Source organism: Rhinatrema bivittatum, unplaced genomic scaffold, assembly GCF_901001135.1.
Source record: "Rhinatrema bivittatum unplaced genomic scaffold, aRhiBiv1.1, whole genome shotgun sequence".
Classification (NCBI taxonomy): Eukaryota; Metazoa; Chordata; class Amphibia; order Gymnophiona; family Rhinatrematidae; genus Rhinatrema; species Rhinatrema bivittatum.
In genome coordinates, this window is record NW_021820694.1 from 24027 (window position 1) to 45008 (window position 20982).

At 43.4% G+C, this 20982-nt stretch overlaps 1 protein-coding gene across 3 annotated transcripts in view; it reads left to right on the top strand.

The window, feature by feature from the left end:
- Positions 1-20776, top strand: part of LOC115081959 (transmembrane protein 242-like) — a 31512-nt gene extending 10736 nt beyond the window's left edge. For 2 of the 3 annotated variants that reach the window (XM_029586199.1, XM_029586198.1), the window contains exons 3-4: positions 45-182; positions 20160-20776. In XM_029586199.1, the coding sequence (XP_029442059.1) occupies positions 45-182; positions 20160-20273 (252 nt within the window). In that variant the 3' untranslated portion in view covers positions 20274-20776. Of the gene's footprint in view, positions 1-44; positions 183-18438; positions 18613-20159 lie in introns of all 3 variants that reach the window. The other variant, XR_003854045.1, reaches the window with a different exon arrangement.
- The last annotated feature ends 206 nt before the right edge of the window (positions 20777-20982 follow it).

A 20982-nucleotide genomic window follows, 5' to 3' on the forward strand; every position in this document is an offset into this window, starting at 1 on the left:
CCTCGGGCTTGCTTTTCAACGCCGTTTTTAACCTTTTATCTCAGGGTGTCACTGCCACAGCTGCGTTACCAGAGAGCGGGTCATCCCTTGCCTTGCGTGCCTTGGGCTGGGGCTCATTCTACGCGTGGGGTGGAGTTGGACTCCTCAGCCTGGCAGCCTGGAAAGCTCTGGGAGTTCACAGCGTGAGTATCCATAGGAGTGGAAGGGGACGTGAGCTCAACTGAGACATTGGTTATGGAGGCAATTTTCAAACTGTTCACATTGGGACAAAGATTGCATGTGATCCTTATCTACGGGCTTGGAATCAATTTTCAAACTGTTCACATTGGGACAAAGATTGCATGTGATCCTTATCTACGGGCTTGGAATCAATTTTCAAAGCAAAATTCCAAACATACGTTCGCTTTGAAAACTGACAGCGGTAGAAATTACACATGGTCTCTTGCACCTGTTTTTTGTGCAGGTAGAATTTTGTTGGAAAAGTATACACGAAAATGTTAACTACATGTGTACGTCTTCTCTGCTCCCACCCAAACCTAAACTCACCCCGTGCAGCTAAAAGTCATGCACTCTACTCGCTTTCCACCATGTTGAGGGTGAGCAATTCTCAGCCGATTTACACAGATACAACGCACTTTACCAGTGTAAATCATTTTGAAAATTGGCCTCTTAGTCCACTCTCCCAGATAAATATTTGTCTAATCTGCCGTTAACCCCCACCCTCCCACTACTACTACTACCACCTGGGATGGAGCTGTGTTATTTCTTCGTTGACAAGCAAGGCTAATTAGCCATGACACATTGGTGACGTCATCTGATGAATGGACCCTTCTCTCTTGGCTCTCAGATCATTTGCACTACTGCACGTGCAGAAATTCTCGCACAGGCATTGCCTCACGAGCCTCTCAGTTTTTTTTTTTCGTCCGAGCATCAGCAGGGACGAGTACCCTCACTCTTTTTTGTTTGTTTGTTTTTTAAGCGATACCTCTTGGTCTCGTCAGTTTTCTAACTTTTTTTTCAATTACCACATTGCCTATCTGGCTCAGCAGCCCCCAAATAGCGCTTCAGTGCTTTTAAAAAAAACAAAACCAGAAACAAGTTCTTCACAGAAAGTGATGGGTGCTAAGAAGCCCTCCATCAGTGGCTTCAAGGATGTAGTGTTTGGTAAGGTGATGTCCATCACTGATGGACAGGACACTTGTTATCTGTGCCTAGGACCTGACCATGACCAATCCACCTGCTACTACTGTAGCTGGATGTCTCTGTGTTCGGAAGTCCTGTGCAAGTCTCTGAAGAGCCTTAGCCATTCCTCTTCCTGGAGCAGAGTCTCTTCTAGCTCCCCAGATGCCGAGTTGACCAGGAGCTCCTCAAGGAGACTTCCCCATTGTTGAAGCAGATTTGGGGCCCCTCCATTTTATCGGGGTCAAGTAAGTAGCAAAAGCGCCATTCTTCACATGTACTATGGGAGGGCTTCCCAAACCTGTCCTGAGAACCACGCAGCCAGTCGGGTTTTCAGGATATCCACAGTGAATATGCTGGAGATAAATTTGCATACCATGGAGACTCAGTATATCCAGATTTATGTCGGGCATTTTCATTGTGGATATCCTGAAAACCCAGCTGGCTGTGGGGTCCTCAGGATAGGTTTGGCTTGGGGCCAATAAAAAGAAAAAGTACCATGCTTTTGCACTGGCAGCGCAGTGAGCGCATGAAGCACTGGCACCATTGATGAATCATTCACTGGCGCATCGAGCTCCAGGCAATCGATGCATCGAGCCTCAGCACCAACAATGCAACCTCCCTTGATGCCTCAGAGTGCGGACACACTGGGCCTTAGTGCTGCCGATGCAGCTATTCCTTAAATCACCAGTCCCTTCGACCCACTCAGGGAGGATGGCAGGTGCAGAGGGAGATATTCTTATCTCCTCCTGTTTCAAGGACGACTTCACCATTGAGGCTGCTTGAGTAAGGCCTTTGTCGAGAGACACCATATCCCATCTGCTCAGTGGTGCCATTAATTTCTAACTGCCCCCCTCCTTCAGGACAATTATTGCAAAGGGTATGGCAGCCCTTGGACCAAGAGATGGAGTTCTTGAAGATTTTCTTTATCTCCCTGGTAGCTAAGGACAAGGATGGCACTCTCCAACCTCTCTTTTCCAGATTATCAAATTTACTCCTTCAAGAAGAGATTCCCTCTTGCCCCTGACCCCTGGGATACCCCATCGGAACTTGATGAGGAGGCTGAGTCCTTGCCACGTTCTTGCAGCAGAGTCCAGCCAGTCGGAAATCTTCCCCCGAAGCAACCAAGGACATCACCTCAGTCGCTTACATCATCACTGGAGCCTTGAGACAGTGCCCCTTCACCTCTCGGATTAGAGGAAGTATTTACAGGAATCCCCCTCTGAACTCCTACCTGAGCCTTTGGTACTCCTCAGGACCTTTCCTATTCTAGATTTCTTAGTACATTGGATAATGGATAAGAACCCTTGCACGGAAGTCTTTGGCCTTCTCCAGATTCTAGTCATTCCGGCGGAGCTGGCAGCCATTCCAATCCATTCAGTCCTGTAAACCAAATGTGGGAGAATTCTATTTCCTCCAATCCAGTAGTCAGAAAATTAGACCTAAAGTATAGAATTTAGAAAACTCTGGGTTTTGGAGTGCTATAGCTACCTCACCAATCAGTCATGATGAAGTCGGTACTAAAGTGAGTAAAGAAAATAAGAATATTTTCATGTAGATAAGCAGCTGAATTACCCATGCTGTATGGGTAAGTCCTTGCCTCTAGGTGGCGGAGCTCTCAAAGTCCATCAAAGATTTTTAGCTAAGTACTCCCACCCTCCTGTATCCTGACAGGATTACCTCAGGCTTCTCAGTCTGATTTTTTTCCAAGCAACGGTGTGCGCGGAGCTCTCTCTCCTTCTCCTCTCTTATTTAAAATTATAACATCTATAGGGAAAAGGAAACAAAGAACATAAAGTTAAACAAAATAAAATAATAATATATAAAGAGAAAAAGAAAGGAAAAGAGGTTTTTTCTCAGCAGCCTGCCCTCACGAGATAGTACAAACATCTCTGGGCACCCCTTCCCCCTTTTGGACGTTCACAGACTCGACTGCCTCCTCTGTTAATCCCTGGTTCCTGGGCGAGCACCGAGTAGATGCCGGGTAGATGAGGGGCACAAGTACACCAATTCTGGGCTGCCTACCGGGCGACTGATAAGGACCCAGCCAACCTTCGGCTTCTGAAGCGCCGACACGGGGGTGCGGACCCAGGATTCAGGCTCCCAAAAACCCCACCAGAGCGCCAACTTTTCGGAACGGTCGCCTGTGCATCTAGATGAGCGCCGGCGTGCCGAGGCGTCCAAGCGGCCGCCGACACATCAACCCCGGCGTGCTGATGAGTCGACGTGACGCCGGCACGCTGAGGCATCGACACAGATGCAGGAAAGCAAATGCAAGCGCCGGAGTGACAACACGTAGGCGCCAACACATCAAGTGCCGCCTGTGGACCGACGCAATCGCTGAGGCAACGGCACATCGATGCGACCGCCGACACATGGTCATCACCATGGCCGCCGCCGCTGCCAGAGCACCTTACTGGGAGCAAAACCACTGCTATCGGTGCAAACTGCCGACGCGCCGACCCTTCAGCATAGCACCCGGCACGCCACCAGCTGGAGCACCAATGCAAAAAAACCCAAACAAAAACAAGGCTGCCCACCCGCCGCCAAGTCGATGCGGGCTCCAAACATCGAACCTTAAACAGACTTGCCAAGGCATCGGTGTAAAAATAAAAAAAAAAAAAAAAAAGTGGCCCAACACACGACCTGATGGTGGGCGCAAGGCTCACCGGGCACTACAGGCTATGAATGCGGGCAACAGACGAGCCAGAATTGGGTGCGTATGCCCAGCGTGACTTACGCCTATCAAACACCTACTAACACTAAGGCGTTGGTAAAAAAAAACCAAACCATAAATAAATAAATAAAATAATTAATAATATATACTTCCACGTACGTGGTTACTAGACATCTAAGACATTTGGAGGTTCTTGCTGGTCCAATAACCTACCATAACTCCCAATGGACGACATTACGGAAAGACTGACTCCCTTGTTGGATCCTCGAACCTTCTTTTACTACTTCGACTGGAAGTGCAACTAAAGTTTCCTGTTTTTCCATACTGATGTTCATCTTCCCCCTCATTCTGGGGTAGTGGCGTTGACAAGGCACACCTCTCATGCTCCATAATCTGTTCCACTGCACCGCCAACTAAGTATAGCTTACTGGACGATAAAAATACCCCCAAAAACAATAACTACAAATAACACGAGGTAACGTCTTTCTTTGGAAAGGTTCTCAGACCTATGCTATCCACCACAATTTGCATCGTATATTACCACTTGACAGGCTCTAAGAACCATAATTTCTAAGACGCCTTGTCTCATTACCTACAGCTCGCGCTCAGTGGAAGCACTTCCTGAACTCCGTTGGTTTCTCCGTAGCTTGGAAGTCTCTTTATGACTTCAGCGAACACCTTGACAGCCAACCACCTTCCATGGTTCAATTCTAGTGTCATATAACATGGAGTGTAACAACAACTGGGCACATTACCATCCCATCCAGATGATTTTCTCGGAAATCAGTTCACCAATACGGCACAAAGCCTCGGGATTAGACATAATCCCTTCGTACCTACTCCCAGCATCTTATCACGACGTCCACATTCATCTTCGGCCCTCTACCAAGTTTAAAAAAAAATAATAATTTTTTTATAAGGGGCAAATAACCTTCAGAACTTACTCCGCTTATAAGCACCGTTTTTTCAACCAGCGAGGCAACAAGCTGATCAGCAACACAAACCACTTCAGATTGCTGGGACGCCTAGTCAGCCGAGGCATCCTAAGAATCCTCAACCTCCAAACTCCAGTCGGGTTTTTTTCAGTAAACATAAGCCTGCCCTCATTACCTCGGGGATACAGTTGCCTACTTATTCCCCATCTCTAGTCTCATTGCACTGAATCAATCAGCTTTATCAGTTATATTAATACTACTACCTACGGAATGCCTTCTCAAAACCCATCCTTCATCGCGGGGCTCGCACTGCCTTTCAAACAGGCACATTCTTACATATCAAGGCACCCCAATACCTAGTGTTACCTAGGTTTTTCTCCAGTTGGGAAACCATTCTGCGAAACAGGATTTTCCATGCGGCCTACTTCTTACCACTGGGTTCACCAGTGACTGGATAAACATAGTGCTGCACCATTTGTCAGAGGGACTACGTTTTTTTCCCTATTTAAACAATAGTTTCCTAATGTCATCCATCCTAAGGCTTCCAAACGGCAACCTTTACAAACGATTCTTGCCTAATCAATCTAGGACTCCAATCCACTAAAAAAAAAAAAAAAAAAAGGAAGCAGGACCGGAAGGTTCACCTTGCAGTTTATTCACATTGCAATTCATCGAACCCTGCATCACAAGGTTCACGACAAGGCTTTCTACCTCACCCGAGAGCTTTAACTCTCTCAACCTGTTCTACAACTCTACTTCACAGTACTATAGTGCCAATTTTACAGACATAACTGTTCTGGGACATGTAGGGTACCCACCCTCACAGTTCCCCCTACGTGCCTACATATCTAAAGCCTGCGATGCAGCCTCAGGCACCATTGGAATCCATTTCTACATTTCTTGTCCTCACATTTCTTGGTCTGCAAAAAACCCCCCAAAAACCAGGAATGGACTCATAATGGTAGCTTCTTCCGTTGACATCTTGAGCGAGCTCATCCTTGACTACCCTCTGACACCAGGCAGCCTCACCTCAACATCTGTACGAATTCTAGACACAATTTCTATCGACTTCGTACAAACATATGCCTCAAGATTCCCTACAAGGGTATGAGAGTCAGGATTCACATTAATCCGTCTTGCATTGTGTAAAAAAAAAATAAAAAATTAAATAAATACACAGAGCAGAGTATCTGGTTCCTGGAACCTCTACGAAGTGACAATTCAGAGACTGGATCACGCTCAACGAATATCCATCTCACTTCCATAAATTATCTGCTCGATATGGTCGATTTCAGGCCAGACAAACTCAACAACATTTTCACTCCTGCAAACGGGGATCGAACAGAGGTAACTCCAAACATACTCTCACTAAGATTTCTCACTAATAAGGGTCTCGTGCAGTCCTGTACACAGATAACGGAGAGCTTTTTTTGATTTCTCTGAGCTCACTCAAACTCCAGGCACCTTTCTCATCAATTGGTCACTACGCATATTTATGCATTTCTTTGACTACTTCAACTCATCTCTTGATCACTCCAGAGATGCAAAAAAGACAGGATGATTCTGCCATATCGCACATAGGCATGCAACCAAGCGTATCTATGCCTTATCGAACCAACATAAACAAAAACATCCATAGTACGGTTACCTATGACTCCTTTCAATCCGCGACCTAATACTCCGGGACGCAGCTCCTAGTTTCTTCACTTGACCGAGGAAACATTCTTTCCATGCCTTCCTACACCTTAGGGCGTGGACATTGATGAACTCGTTTATCTATGTTTTTTTCTCCTTTCCTCGGAACAAATCTCCATCACTTTCAATTATCAGGAAGATTGTACCGCTGTGCTTCTGAGGGTGCATCAACAGGTATAGCCCTTCACTGGCCCACCTGACTGTCTTTTGTTTCTACCTCCATCTCGCTGCAGCAAGGGCAATGCAAATCCTCACTATGAGTTCTCGTAAGCACCATTACATCTTATTACCTTTATATAAAGGAACTACCACTTTCATGTTACTCATTGGTATACCTCTTCATGTAGGGCCTATTAAGCCTACGTCCACTTTACAAAACCACCGGTGCCGTGGCATATTAACATGAATCTCAAACAACTAATGCTGTTCTTCCTTGCACCTCTACACACTTGTCACCTTCGCTTCTCGCTTAACAGGTGTTTCTTTCCTATTCGCTTTCAATCCTACAAGAAGATCACGTGATTTAAAACCCCTTTCTCTTCCATTTCACCACAGCAATGTAATCCTGCACACTTACCCGGAGTTATACTATCGGTAATGTCCCGTTTTTCTGCATTACCCTAGCCATCACCTACTCCATGTTCCATCCACACCTCTTACAATTAACAATAAGGAGAGGTTGTCACGCCTTGATTGTAATCGTGTACTACCATACTATATGTGCACTCTGTCACCCAATCGACTTCACAACACACAAGAGCGTTCAGTGACGATGACAACTTCATCCAAGGCGATCTCCATTTATATCCATTTAGCGATAATGGACAATCGCAAACGCTTTATGCAATCCTAAAGACACAGCAGATACATGTGATAACAACCTGGATTGCCTCTCTGTCTATAAAGTACTTCTTATAGACATCTATGAAGAGGCGACACAATCACCGCTACACATTTCACATCCCACCAGTGTTTTCCAAACAGCCAGTGGATAAGCCTTTGCAACAGACTATCTTACAGAAGCGCAAAATTCTAAACAGATACAGCCTTCATAGGAACTGTCCGCCTCTATTTTCGTATTGAAAAAAAAAAAATTAATTGACACATATTGTTGCTCAATACGTCAGTTGGGGACTCCCATACAGCATGGCTAATTCAGCTGCTTATTTACGTGAAAAGATCAAGTTTTCTTACCGTAAACAGTGTTTTCCATAGATAGATGAATTATCCATGCTGACCCGCCCACCTTCCCGGACAGTTCTAGCACACCTACCTTGCTTTGATATTGACTGAGGAGCCTGAGGTAATCCTGTCAGGATACAGGAGGGAGGGAGGGAGTACCTAGCTAAAAGTGTTTGATAGACTTTGAGAGCTCCGCCACCTAGTGGCATGGAGGACGTACCCATACAGCATGGCTAATTCATCTATCTACGGAAAACACCGTTTAAGGTAAGCAAACTTGCTCTTCTCCAACACTGCACGAGGGAAAGATCCCACACAGCTGGAAAACTTTGAGGGGAAAAAAGTGTTCCAGAGTTCATGCTTAACACTTTCATTTCCATGCAACAGTTCTGTATGTTGCAGTTGAGGACAACCCTCCTTTAAACCATATTATTCAAAGCTTTTGATACAATAGTCTATCTCTATTGGAGCATTCCAATGGCTAACTTAAGAGTCAGCAGTTTGTGCAATGATTTCTGTGATAAACTAGTGGATGTTCCCTGCCTAGGAGATCATCATCTTATCGGAGACAATCTCAGAGAAACAGTTGCTCAAATCAAGAAGCAATATAAGAACATGCCATACTGGGTCAGACCAAGGGTCCATCAAGCCCAGCGTCCTGTTTCCAACAGAGGCCAAACCAGGCCACAAGAACCTGGCAAGTACCCAAACACTAAGAAGATCCCATGCTACTGATGCAATTAATAGCAGTGGCTAATTCCCTAAGTAAACTTGATTAATAGCAATTAATGGACTTCTCCTCCAAGAACTTATCCATTCCTTTTTTAAACCCAGTTACACTATGCACTAACCACATCCTCTGGCAACAAATTCCAGAGCTTATTTGTGCTTTGAGTGAAAAAGAATTTTCTCTGATTACTTTTAAATGTGCTACTTGCTAACTTAGCTCTAAAATCGACTGAGGGACTCATGAGGCAATACCCACATGGGAACTCCAGCACATTCTCGGTAGAGCAAAAGATCTATGAGCTAAGAGAAGAGTCCATTTGGCACAATAGAATGATGTCACTCATGTGTCATGGTTAATTTGTCCTGCTGTAAGAACACCATTTATGGTAAGCAAACTTGCTTTTCTTTTGTAATAGCAGTGCGTAGAATTGGCATGTACAGTTATTAAAGTAATGCATGGTTGCTGACAAAGTTTCTCCAATGGCTGCTGGCTACTTAGCTTTCCGATATCTATAGAAGCCATAATTTGGAAAACCAGAAGTGTCACATGACTCCAAATTTTAAGTGATTGCCACTGAGATAGTATGAAATGTAAAATGTAGTCTTTCCAGTATTTTCCATCTGCCTTTCCACTACTGAAACCTTCCATGTTTTATGGTAATGCATGCTAGATTGAAAGATGGGCATAAATCCGTGCTAGACCCTATTCATACTTAATGCAATTTTAGTTGAATGCGTTGTTAAGCAACCCGTGGTTCTTCTGGGAATGTTAATCGTTAAACCACACTTGCCCTTGTAATCCTGCAGCACTTCCTTAGCGTGTGCTGTACATTATCCCTACCTTCCATGAAGAGGAAATGAGAATTACCTGAACAGTTTTATCCTTTCACTGTTTAAGTAAGATCTGTGCAAAATAAACTCAGAGGGCCTAATTTTAAAAAGCATTTACACGCTTAAAAGAGACTTTTACACATGTAAATGCACTTTACCTATGTAAGTGGGCTTTTGAAAATTGCTACGGTATATGCCATTGAATTGTCCATAGGATTTAAGCGCATAAGTCTACTTTAGACGGGTAAATGGCTTTTGAAAATTGCTACAAACGTATGTAACGTTTACACCTGCAGATCCTTTTGGAAATTATCCCCAAAGTGCAGTGAATACATCAATAAATGGTTGACTTTGTCACTTCTACTTGGTGAAAAGATAACCCAGTCTTGTACTATACTGTAACTTGGTGCAGTTTGTTTCAGCTTACTCTGAATGTTGCATTCATCCTTAGGATATTGTTTTCAATCTCACATAAAAGTATTTTTACATTTATTTTTCTCATATTTTAAAGCAGTATCTCAATATAGCAGACAAGAACATCACAGATGTGCTGAAAATTAACACCTGGGAATGAATACAGTAGTTAGCAGCAGAAAAAACATTTTCAGATGTTTATTTTGTGTATTCAGTTATAGAAGTAAGGGGGGGAGGGGTGGAGGCTGAGCAGATGATAACCATGGAACATTAAAACAGATGCAACCAAAAGACATAGTTATGAACTGTATTTTATTTCTAGAGAGGCTCTTAGAAACATGAGGGCAGCAAAAGACTGTATGGCTCACATACCCTGCCTATCCACTCAACTAATTTCACTTTATAAATCTTTTCCCTCCCTCAGAGATCCCCTGTGTTTATCACATACCTTCTTAAATTCAGATACTGTTTTGTTTTTTGCCCCTGAGGCTGTTCCGGGCATCCATTACCTGCTCTGTAAAGAAATATTTCTTAAGATTAATCCTGAGTCTACCCCCTTTCACCCTCATCCAATAACTCCTAGAGCCTCCTATCCTTTGAAAGAGGCTCGCCCCCTTTGTATGGAAACTTTGAAGGTATTTAAATCTATTCTCATATCTCCCCTATCTTGCCTTTCCTCTAAGGTGTACATGTTTAGATCTTTGTCTGTCCCTATATGCTTTAGAACAGCGCTTCTCAACCGGTGTGTCACAACACACCAGTGTGTCGCCAAGCACCGGCAGGTGTGTCGCGTGCTCCTGATCTCTCCTGCTGCTCTTCCTTCCCTGCTGCCGTTGCCACCGGGCTATCAGTACGTTCAAACCCAGTGGGAACGTCAGCGGTGCTATAAGAAGCTGTGGCACCTGCGGCTGGCCTTTTCTTCTTCCCGTGGGAGTTTGAAGCCTGTGTGTGTGTATGCATGAGAGAGATCAGGTGACTGGTGTGTGTTTGTATGTGTGTGAGAGAGAGAGAAAGTGATTGTGGGAATGAGAAGCCTGTGCATGTGGAGAGAACAAGCATGGGAAAACAGAACTAGCAAGCAGCTATAGATCCCCACACAGAAATAATTGTAAAACTATACTAATAAGCAGAATAAATGTTTCAAAACAGCTATGAACAGAATAACATCCAACAATTAAAAACTCATAAATACTATTAAACATTCTCCAAACACCAATAAAATATTTCAAAAAAGCAGACACATCACATAATATTAAATAATTAAAATGGCAGTCAATCAAGAAAAATAAACTTAAAAAGCCACCTTAAAAAGCATTTACACGCTTAAAAGAGACTTTTACACATGTAAATGCACTTTACCTATGTAAGTGGGCTTTTGAAAATTGCTACGGTATATGCCATTGAATTGTCCATAGGATTTAAGCGCATAAGTCTACTTTAGACGGGTAAATGGCTTTTGAAAATTGCTACAAACGTATGTAACGTTTACACCTGCAGATCCTTTTGGAAATTATCCCCAAAGTGCAGTGAATACATCAATAAATGGTTGACTTTGTCACTTCTACTTGGTGAAAAGATAACCCAGTCTTGTACTATACTGTAACTTGGTGCAGTTTGTTTCAGCTTAGTCTGAATGTTGCATTCATCCTTAGGATATTGTTTTCAATCTCACATAAAAGTATTTTTACATTTATTTTTCTCATATTTTAAAGCAGTATCTCAATATAGCAGACAAGAACATCACAGATGTGCTGAAAATTAACACCTGGGAATGAATACAGTAGTTAGCAGCAGAAAAAACATTTTCAGATGTTTATTTTGTGTATTCAGTTATAGAAGTAAGGGGGGGAGGGGTGGAGGCTGAGCAGATGATAACCATGGAACATTAAAACAGATGCAACCAAAAGACATAGTTATGAACTGTATTTTATTTCTAGAGAGGCTCTTAGAAACATGAGGGCAGCAAAAGACTGTATGGCTCACATACCCTGCCTATCCACTCAACTAATTTCACTTTATAAATCTTTTCCCTCCCTCAGAGATCCCCTGTGTTTATCACATACCTTCTTAAATTCAGATACTGTTTTGTTTTTTGCCCCTGAGGCTGTTCCGGGCATCCATTACCTGCTCTGTAAAGAAATATTTCTTAAGATTAATCCTGAGTCTACCCCCTTTCACCCTCATCCAATAACTCCTAGAGCCTCCTATCCTTTGAAAGAGGCTCGCCCCCTTTGTATGGAAACTTTGAAGGTATTTAAATCTATTCTCATATCTCCCCTATCTTGCCTTTCCTCTAAGGTGTACATGTTTAGATCTTTGTCTGTCCCTATATGCTTTAGAACAGCGCTTCTCAACCGGTGTGTCACAACACACCAGTGTGTCGCCAAGCACCGGCAGGTGTGTCGCGTGCTCCTGATCTCTCCTGCTGCTCTTCCTTCCCTGCTGCCGTTGCCACCGGGCTATCAGTACGTTCAAACCCAGTGGGAACGTCAGCGGTGCTATAAGAAGCTGTGGCACCTGCGGCTGGCCTTTTCTTCTTCCCGTGGGAGTTTGAAGCCTGTGTGTGTGTATGCATGAGAGAGATCAGGTGACTGGTGTGTGTTTGTATGTGTGTGAGAGAGAGAGAAAGTGATTGTGGGAATGAGAAGCCTGTGCATGTGGAGAGAACAAGCATGGGAAAAACAGAACTAGCAAGCAGCTATAGATCCCCACACAGAAATAATTGTAAAACTATACTAATAAGCAGAATAAATGTTTCAAAACAGCTATGAACAGAATAACATCCAACAATTAAAAACTCATAAATACTATTAAACATTCTCCAAACACCAATAAAATATTTCAAAAAAGCAGACATCACATAATATTAAATAATTAAAATGGCAGTCAATCAAGAAAAATAAACTTAAAAAGCCACCTTTACTTACCCCCTCCAGCAGCTCTCCTACTCCCCTTCCAACCACCAGGGAGGAACCAGAAGCCATAAAGTGTCTCTGGAGATAGACCCTCTCATGGCATGGGTGGAGGAAAACCTACAAGAGATCTCTGCCTCCCATATCGCAGGAAAAGACGTCGTCTCAGCAGCTTCCTCAGCAGAGAGAGCCGGACCCGGGGGAATGGGTGCTGTTGACCACAGCCTTCCAATTAATAGTAAAGTGCTGGGGCCTCCCAACCATGGACCTACTGGCCACCTCTCTCAGTGCCCAAGTCCCCAGGTTCTTCAAACACAGATGAGAGCCACACTCCCAAGGGATTGACGCTCTCGTCCAGACCTGGCCAGAAGAAGACTTACTGTACGCCTTCCCCCCATGGCCACTACTGGGCAAGATCATCTGCAAGATAGAACAACACAGGGGACTAGTTCTACTAGTGGCCCCGGATTGGCCAAGACGCCCATGGTACGCAGACATGCAAAGACTCCTTGCGAGGAGCCCTCTGTGTCTACCGCCACACAGGGACCTTCTCCAGCAGGACCCGATTCTTCACGAAGATCCATCTTGATTCTCTCTTATGGGTCTGGCCCTTGAGAGATCTCGCCTGAAGAAGCGTGGTTACTCAGAAGCCGTGATTTCAACAACCTGATCTGCGCATGCAAGTTCTCAACATCTCTGACATACATATGGATCTGGAGAATATTCGAAGCCTGGTGTGAGGACCGCGGTATGCTCCCACGGACAGCCAAGATCTCCATGATTCTGGAGTTCCTATGTGATGGTATGAAGAAGGGTTGTCACTCAACTCCCTCAAGGTGCAAGTAGCAGCCCTCTCCTGCTTTAGAGCTGAAGTGAACGGAATCAATCTATCAGCTCATCTGGATTTGACCCGTTTCCTAAAAGGGGTTAAGCAACTTCGCCACCCCTAAAGTGGCTGGTGCCCCTATGGAACCTCAATCTGGTATTAGACTTCCTAGTGGAGGCTTCCTTTAGATCAACGCGTGGTCTGTCCTACGCCTCTTAACATTGAAGAAGGTATTCCTGGTGGCAATATGTTCAGCTCGTCACATCTCCGAACTACAGGCACTATCCTGTTTGGAACTTTTCCTTAGGTTCACTCCTGGAACCATACAGCTGCACACCATCCCCTTTCCTACCGAAAGTGGTTTCCGAGTTTCATTTGAACCAAGCCACCTCCCTACCATCTCTGGATGAACATAAGGACTCTGAAAACTCACGCCTTCTTCGCCATCTAAATATTGGCAGACTCCTGGTACAATACCTAGAAAGATCGGAACCGGTGTGCAAAACGGATCGCTTGTTCGTTCTCCACAGCGGGAAGAATCAAGGAGAAGTGGCCTCGTGGGCGACCATAGCTTGCTGGATCAAGGAAGTAATCAAAGCGGCCTACATAGAGGCAGGAAAGCCCTTACCCATGCAGGTTAAGGCTCATTCTACTAGGACCCAGGCAGTATCTTGACCAGAAACCAAACTGCTGTCGCCGAGATCTGTCGGGCAGCAGCATGGTCCTCCCTACACACCTTCTCCAGGTTCTACCGCCTGGATGTTCAAGCCCGAGAAGACGCAGCCTTCTCAAGGGCAGTACTCTTGCCCTGTCCGGGAGTAGCTTTTGTACATCCCACTGGTTCTGAGTCCATCTGGCTACACACTAGGAAATGGAGAAATTACTTACCTGATAATTTCATTTTACTTAGTGTAGACAGATGGACTCAGCATCCCGCCCACGGCTGCCCCAGATAAGGAGAACCTCGGGAAGTGAACCTCGAGATTAAACAAATACGGGTATGCCGTTGCCTACGCCTAGTTCAAGACACCCGCAGTTGTCCGGTGTCTGCCTTAATTGGTTGAGTGTGCTGGCGGTCTCCAGTTTTTGAATCAGTTCAATCAAGTTAATCAGTTCTAATCAAGTTTGTTAAGCAAATATATATCCACAATGGCTTTTTGAAGAGAATACTGAAGAGCTGAGGTCACTGCAGGGGTATATCTAGGGTGACGTCAGCTTTGAAATCTGACTCCGTCTCCCATCTGCTAGCAGAAGAGCACATAACCCACTGGTCATGAGTCCATCTGTCTACACTAAGGAAAACGAAATTATCAGGTAAGTAATTTTTCCATTTGCCTCTACTCAACCAGTTTCTAACTTAGCCAATCACTCTAGGGTATATATCGAGTGCTCAATTTTATTTATAAGTTGCCTATGTAGAACTGTGTCAAAGGCCTTACTGATATCTAAGTATACTACATCTAGTGCTCTCCCTTGATCCAATTCGCTAGTCACCTAATCAAAAATATTGATCAGATTTATCTGACAAGATCTACCTCTGATAAAACCATTCTGCCTCAGATCTTGCAGTCCATTGGATTCCAGAAACTGCACTATCCTCTGTTTTAGCAGTGATTCCATTAATTTGCTCGCCACAGATACCAGACCAATTAGCCTATAGTTCCCAGCTTTTTCCTTACTTCCATTTATATTAATATGAACCAAATTTGCCAATTTTAAGCCTTCAGAACTACTCCCGACTCTAAAGAAGCTTTGAAAAGGTCAGCTAGTAGAGCTCCAGAACCTCTCTGTTCCTAGTACCCTTGGATGTATCCTATCCAGCCCCATAACCTCATCTATTTTTAGTTATCTCCTCACGAACACCTTTTCTGAAAATCGATTGAAGTTTACTTCACTTTCAGTTTTATTTGTATTAGTTTTATATGGGCCTGCTCCTGACCCTTCCACAGTGAACACTGAACAGAAATATTTGTTAAACAATTTCGCTTTGTCCTCAGTTTGTTCCTCCCTTTTACCTGAGTTACAATGCAATTTTTGCACTTCCTTCTAACATATCTAAAAAAGTCTTGCCCCCGCTGTTTTACAGTTTTTGCTATATTTTCTTCCATTTGAATTGTTGTATTCCTGACTACTTTCCTACCTTCTCTTAGCTTTTCCAGATATAGTCACTTGTTTTCCTCTTTCTGTGATCGCTTGTAGTTTATGAATGTGAACCTTTTCTCCCTTACCTTTTCAGCTTCTTCTTTAGGAAAATCAGTGGCCTTTTCCATTTATTTTTTCCTAATAAAAAGGTTATTTCCTTTTATAAATATTCCCTTTTAGTTTTTCCAATTGCTCTTCTACTTGCCTAGATTTTCCTATCCAGCTAACAATTCCTTGAGTTACTCCCCCATTTTAACAAAGTTAGTTTTCCTGAAGTTTCGGACCCTTGCCTTTGAATGAACCTTCATTTCCTTTGCTCTGGTACTGAACTACATTATCTGGTGATGATGGTGGCTTATATCAATCATCAGGGTGGAACCAAGAGTCAACAGGTATCAGAGGAGGTAGATGCGCTCAAGGTGTGTGCGGAGCAACATTTCCTAGGCATATCTGCCTCTCCCATTGCTGGAAAGGGACAATATAAGAGCTGATTTCTTCAGCAAGAGAAACTTAGATCCAGGAGAATGGGAGCTAGCAGGCAAGGCCTTTTAGCTTCTAGTGGACCATTTGGGGTTACCGGATCCAGACCTGTTGGTGACCTTCAACATCTCGAAAGTTCCATGCTTTTTCAGTCACAGGCGGGACTCATGCGATGGGTATAGAAGCTTTTGTTCAGGAGTGGCCACACAGGTCCTGCTGTATGAGTTTCTGCTCTGGCCTTTGATAGGCAGGCTGGTCCAGAAGATTGCAAGTCAAACCAATGCTGTCCTTTTAGTGGCTCCAGATTGGGCTTGAAGGCTGTGGTACGCTGATCTCCAGAGGCTTGTGGTGGACAGTACCCTCAGATGGATCTTTTACTTCAGGGGCCCATTCTGCACGAGGATCCGGGTCGATTCTATCTTAACAGTTTGGCCATTGAAAGATCTTGGTTGTTGAAGTGGGGATATTCATCTGCTGTAATTTCCATTCTACTTTGGACCCGGAAGTTTTCTACTCTAGAGTTTGGAGGGTCTTTGAGGCCTGGTGTTCTGAGCAAGGAATTCAACCGCTCAAGATGGATATTCCTTTGATTTTAGAATTTTTACAGGACGGCTTGCTTAAGTGTTTTGCCCTTAATACTTTGAAAGTTTCAGGTGCAGCCCTGGCTTGTTATAGCGGGAGAGTCAATGAAGGGCCTTTGTCTAAAGCTGTTCGGAATTCTGAGCACCTGTTTATGCTCCAAGGTGGAGGTAAAGTGGGAGCTCCGGCGACATGTGCAACAATAGCCCGTTGAGTTAAGGAGGTCATTATTGCAGCCTATGTGGCTGCTGAGGTTGCCTTGCTGAAACAAATTAAACCGCACTCCATGAAGAGTCAGGCGGTATCATGGGCGAAACTTCATTTGTTGTCACCTGCAGAAATTTGCTGAGCGGCAACATGGCCATCTTTGCACATTTTCTCCAAGCATTGCCGCTTGCATGCTAGGGAGGACGCCGCGTTTGCGCAGGCGGTATTGATTGGACTGCTGGAAGCTTTGTGGAGATTAGCTTTGGTATATCCTACTCATTGGGACTGATCTGCCTGAACACTGAAGAAGGAGAAATTACTACTTACCTGATAATTTCCTTTCCTTTAGTAAGGGCAGGTTAATCTCAGACCCACCCTAGGCTGTCGATGTTTAAATTTGTGGTTATCCTTTCTTCGGGCGAACTATGCAGAGTATGATTCCTGGGCTTTGAAGAAATCTGGTAAGTGGCTTATCTAGCCCTTAGTTTACTAGATATGTTCCTTCTTTTGGCTAAGCTCAGTGTTCCTATTGTTGGGAAGCCTGAATGGTTGGTTGGAAATAGTAATGTTCAAGTATAATCAGTTTTATCCACAGTTTGGCTTTTCCAGAGAATACTGGCAGGTTGATGTCAGGGCGGACCTATATCTTTTGCTCCTTCTCCATCTGCTGGCAGAGGTGCATAACCCACGCATTTGGATTGACCTGCCCTTACTAGAGGAAAGGCAATTATCAGATAAGTAGCCCTTTCTCCTTTGTTTTGCACTAACAATATCTGTAGGCTCAGCATAACAAGAAACTCTTGTGTACCTTTCTGGTGGCTGGCTCACTAAGCTGCCTGCAGGTCTCTGCTGCGTGACATGCACTGTGAGCCTCTACTGGTGGGGCAGGAAATAGCTTTTTAACTTGGGCCTCATGTGCTTGGTTAAATGTCAGAATCCTTTTATTTTACCTCCTGCACATTAAACGTTGAATAGAAAGCTCAAGAAGTGCTATTTCTGGAGCAGGCATCAGATGAGTACTTGTAAAGATGCCAGGCACCCCTGGCTGGGATAACCACATCTTGTTCACTGGCTTTCTTCCTCCTTATCTCCCTTTACATTCAGAAAACATTTCTGCCTTGATATCGCTCTCAGATTTTACTTCTGTGTTGAAGCAATTTTTATTTCACATAATGTGATATCTAAAAAAATGATAGCCCACTGATAGCAGGTTCATGTAATTGCTGTGCATTGTTTGCTAGTAAAGCAATTGGACAGTCTGTGCTTTTGCTTCCTTTGTGCATTGAAGCAATAATTATGGTGTTCAAACCTTTGATGTAAGAGCTACATTTTAAACGCTACCAGACTAGTTTATTTTATTTTTTTCTCCTTTAGTCTCCCAGTGCAGTACAAGCTGAAAGAAGGCCTGGGAGGCAGAATTTCAAATCTGAATCAGTGTGACATTGAAACTATAGTTTAGTTGCTTTCAAAGCTGTCCTCCTCCAAGCACACTTCATTTCTGACAAGGAAATGGACTGTCAGCGGTCAGTTTGTGAGTAGCTTGCTCAGGGCAGTTTGTTTTTGGAGAAACATTCAGACCATGACATGATATTTTGAGCCCCCTCAAAACCTAGTGAAAAGCAATGTCATGTCTGTGTTTACGTTTGCCAGATTTCTTGGTATTGAAATTATAGTGTGGATAATAAAAGATCAGCAGCCTCCAGACCTCTGCAACATGAAATGGAGAAAAAGATGACGAGATGAGATCTGAGCCAGCCACATCACATCCCTCTGCTGCAATTCAGTCTTCTAGTGTCTTTAACCTCCCTCCCTTTGGGACCTTATGTAAGTGCTTTTTACTGGCAAGGGAATTAAAATATAAAAGTAATGGAGCATGGGTTAGCTTCTGTTACACCTGTCAAATATTGAGAGAGACATTTAAACCGAAATGTACAGGGAAAGGAGGTCTTTTGATCTCTAGTTCATCATTCTCGCTATACGGTTGCTACCTGAGATGCGTCAAACTTGAATGACCATTTTATTCTTAGTTTTGCTCCTATGGGCTTTTAGTCCTGCTTTTGTTAGAGAAAATTGGCATCATAAGTCCACAGATATTGTAGGGCAAAACATGCCCGTCTTCAGCCTGTCACAGTTGGTCTGGGTCAGGTATATCACCATATCTTGAGTTCATTTCGCCTAACAGAGAAGCTCATACGTACCCTTCATGGTATTTAATGTTACTGCCAAGTTAGAGAGCTACCCTAGAATTTCCATTTCAGCTGCTATTTACTTCACTGACTGCTGGTAACGTTTGTAAATGACTTTCTCTCCCATGCTCAAAATCCTATCAAGATTTTTTGGGGCTTTTGCTGACTTTTTCTTCTGAGACTGTTTATAGGTGGTTCATTGCTTTCACTGTGCTGTGCCCATGCGAGTATGAGAACAGAGCGGTGCCAAACCAGCTCCATAGGTAGTTTAAAAGAGCAGAAGGTACTATGAAGATAACTGTCATGAGCTGACCCCTATGTTTTGCCTCCGTGACTTGTAAGAAAGCTATACTTGCGGTGAATGTGGAAGATGTGGTAGGCCAGATTGACAAATTGAACAATAGTAAATCACCTGGACCGGTTGGTATGTACCCCAAGGTTCTGAAAGAATTAAGAAATGAAATTTCAGTCCTATTTCAATTAATTTGTAACCTATCATTAAAATCATCCATTGTAACCGAAGACTGGAAGGTGGCCAATCTGACCCTGATATTTAAAAAGGGCTCCAGGGGTGATCCGGGAAACTATACACCAGTGAGCCTGACTTCAGTGCCGGGAAAAAATCGTGGAAACTGGGACAGGCAATATTATGCATAGTTTTTGCCCTTTGAAAAACTGTACTTGGACCGGTGCGTTTTAATATATTTATAAATGATCTGGAAAAGGATACGACACATGAGGTGATCAGATTTGCGGATGACACACAGTTAGGCAGAGTGGTTAAATCTCAAGTGGATTGTGATAAATATATCAAATCTAGGCAATGGTATGAGCTAATGCCAGTAAATATGCAAAGAATGAGGTGTATTTTATAACCTGACTCACAGAAGAGCGTACTTCCTAAGGTAGGAGGCAAAGAAGGCCAAAGGTCAGACTTTTATTTTTTTTTTAATTATTGCCTGATGACATTGTTTGTCCATTATATCGTTATGTATGTTCCTTTGTCAGCCACCTAGGATAGCGGCATGTAAACAAACATATAACATGATTTGAGGAATGGGTCCTGGTAGACTACAAATTGTGCGATAGGACATCAGTCACCTCCTCAGATATGTGGGACTAGTATGGCTGAATATTGCATATAAATCTGTCTTATTTGGTTTTCTTTCCTTTCACCTCTTTCAGCTGAAAGACTTTCGAGAGAAAATGCAGTCACTGTTTCCAGCCATTCCAAGGCCACCAGAGCAGTCGGCAGACTCTGAGACCTTTAGCTGGGAGAAACTACTCAAATCCAAGTGAGGGACTATATAAAGAATTCCACAATGCTGCCTTACAAGGACCTGGAAACTGTCTCTTGATGGAAATATGTAAATATGTATAGAAGTGAAAGAATCAGTGGTAATTGCTTCACTGTGCAAAAAACAAAGCTCAAAGTAAAATGTGCATAATGGTTCAAGTTAAATATTTTGCTCATGGTTTCCTCCTTTCTTTTTTAATCCTATTACTGAAAAGACTGGATGAAAAAAATGACAAAAATGGGAAAACATTTAGTTAAAAATGGGAGTGTGTATCTAGTTTCTAACTGAAGTGGAATCACTACATCCCATAGACTATAAAGGAGCTGTGTCATATTTTTATGTCGGTTTCATCTGTAAGACTGAAACACAGGGTATTAGAGATGCATTTTCAATAAATTATTTTTCTTTTCTATCCGTGTTTGATGTATATTTATTGTTATTGCTTATGCCAGGCTGGCATGAGCCAGTGGCCTGACTTTAATAAATCAGTGACTTTTTTTTGTAGACCTGAGTTTTGTGGATTAATTTATTTTTTGTGATGAAGAATGAGTGGTACACATCAGTTGCATATCTAGCACAGGACAATGCAGTTTCTTAGCCACGGGAAGGGTTTTCTTGTGCGTTAACAAGTAAAGGTATTCCAGTCTTTGATCTTGGTGATCTTTCCTAATGTAAGTGGGGAAGGACCATGTCATTCAGTGGTAGAAATC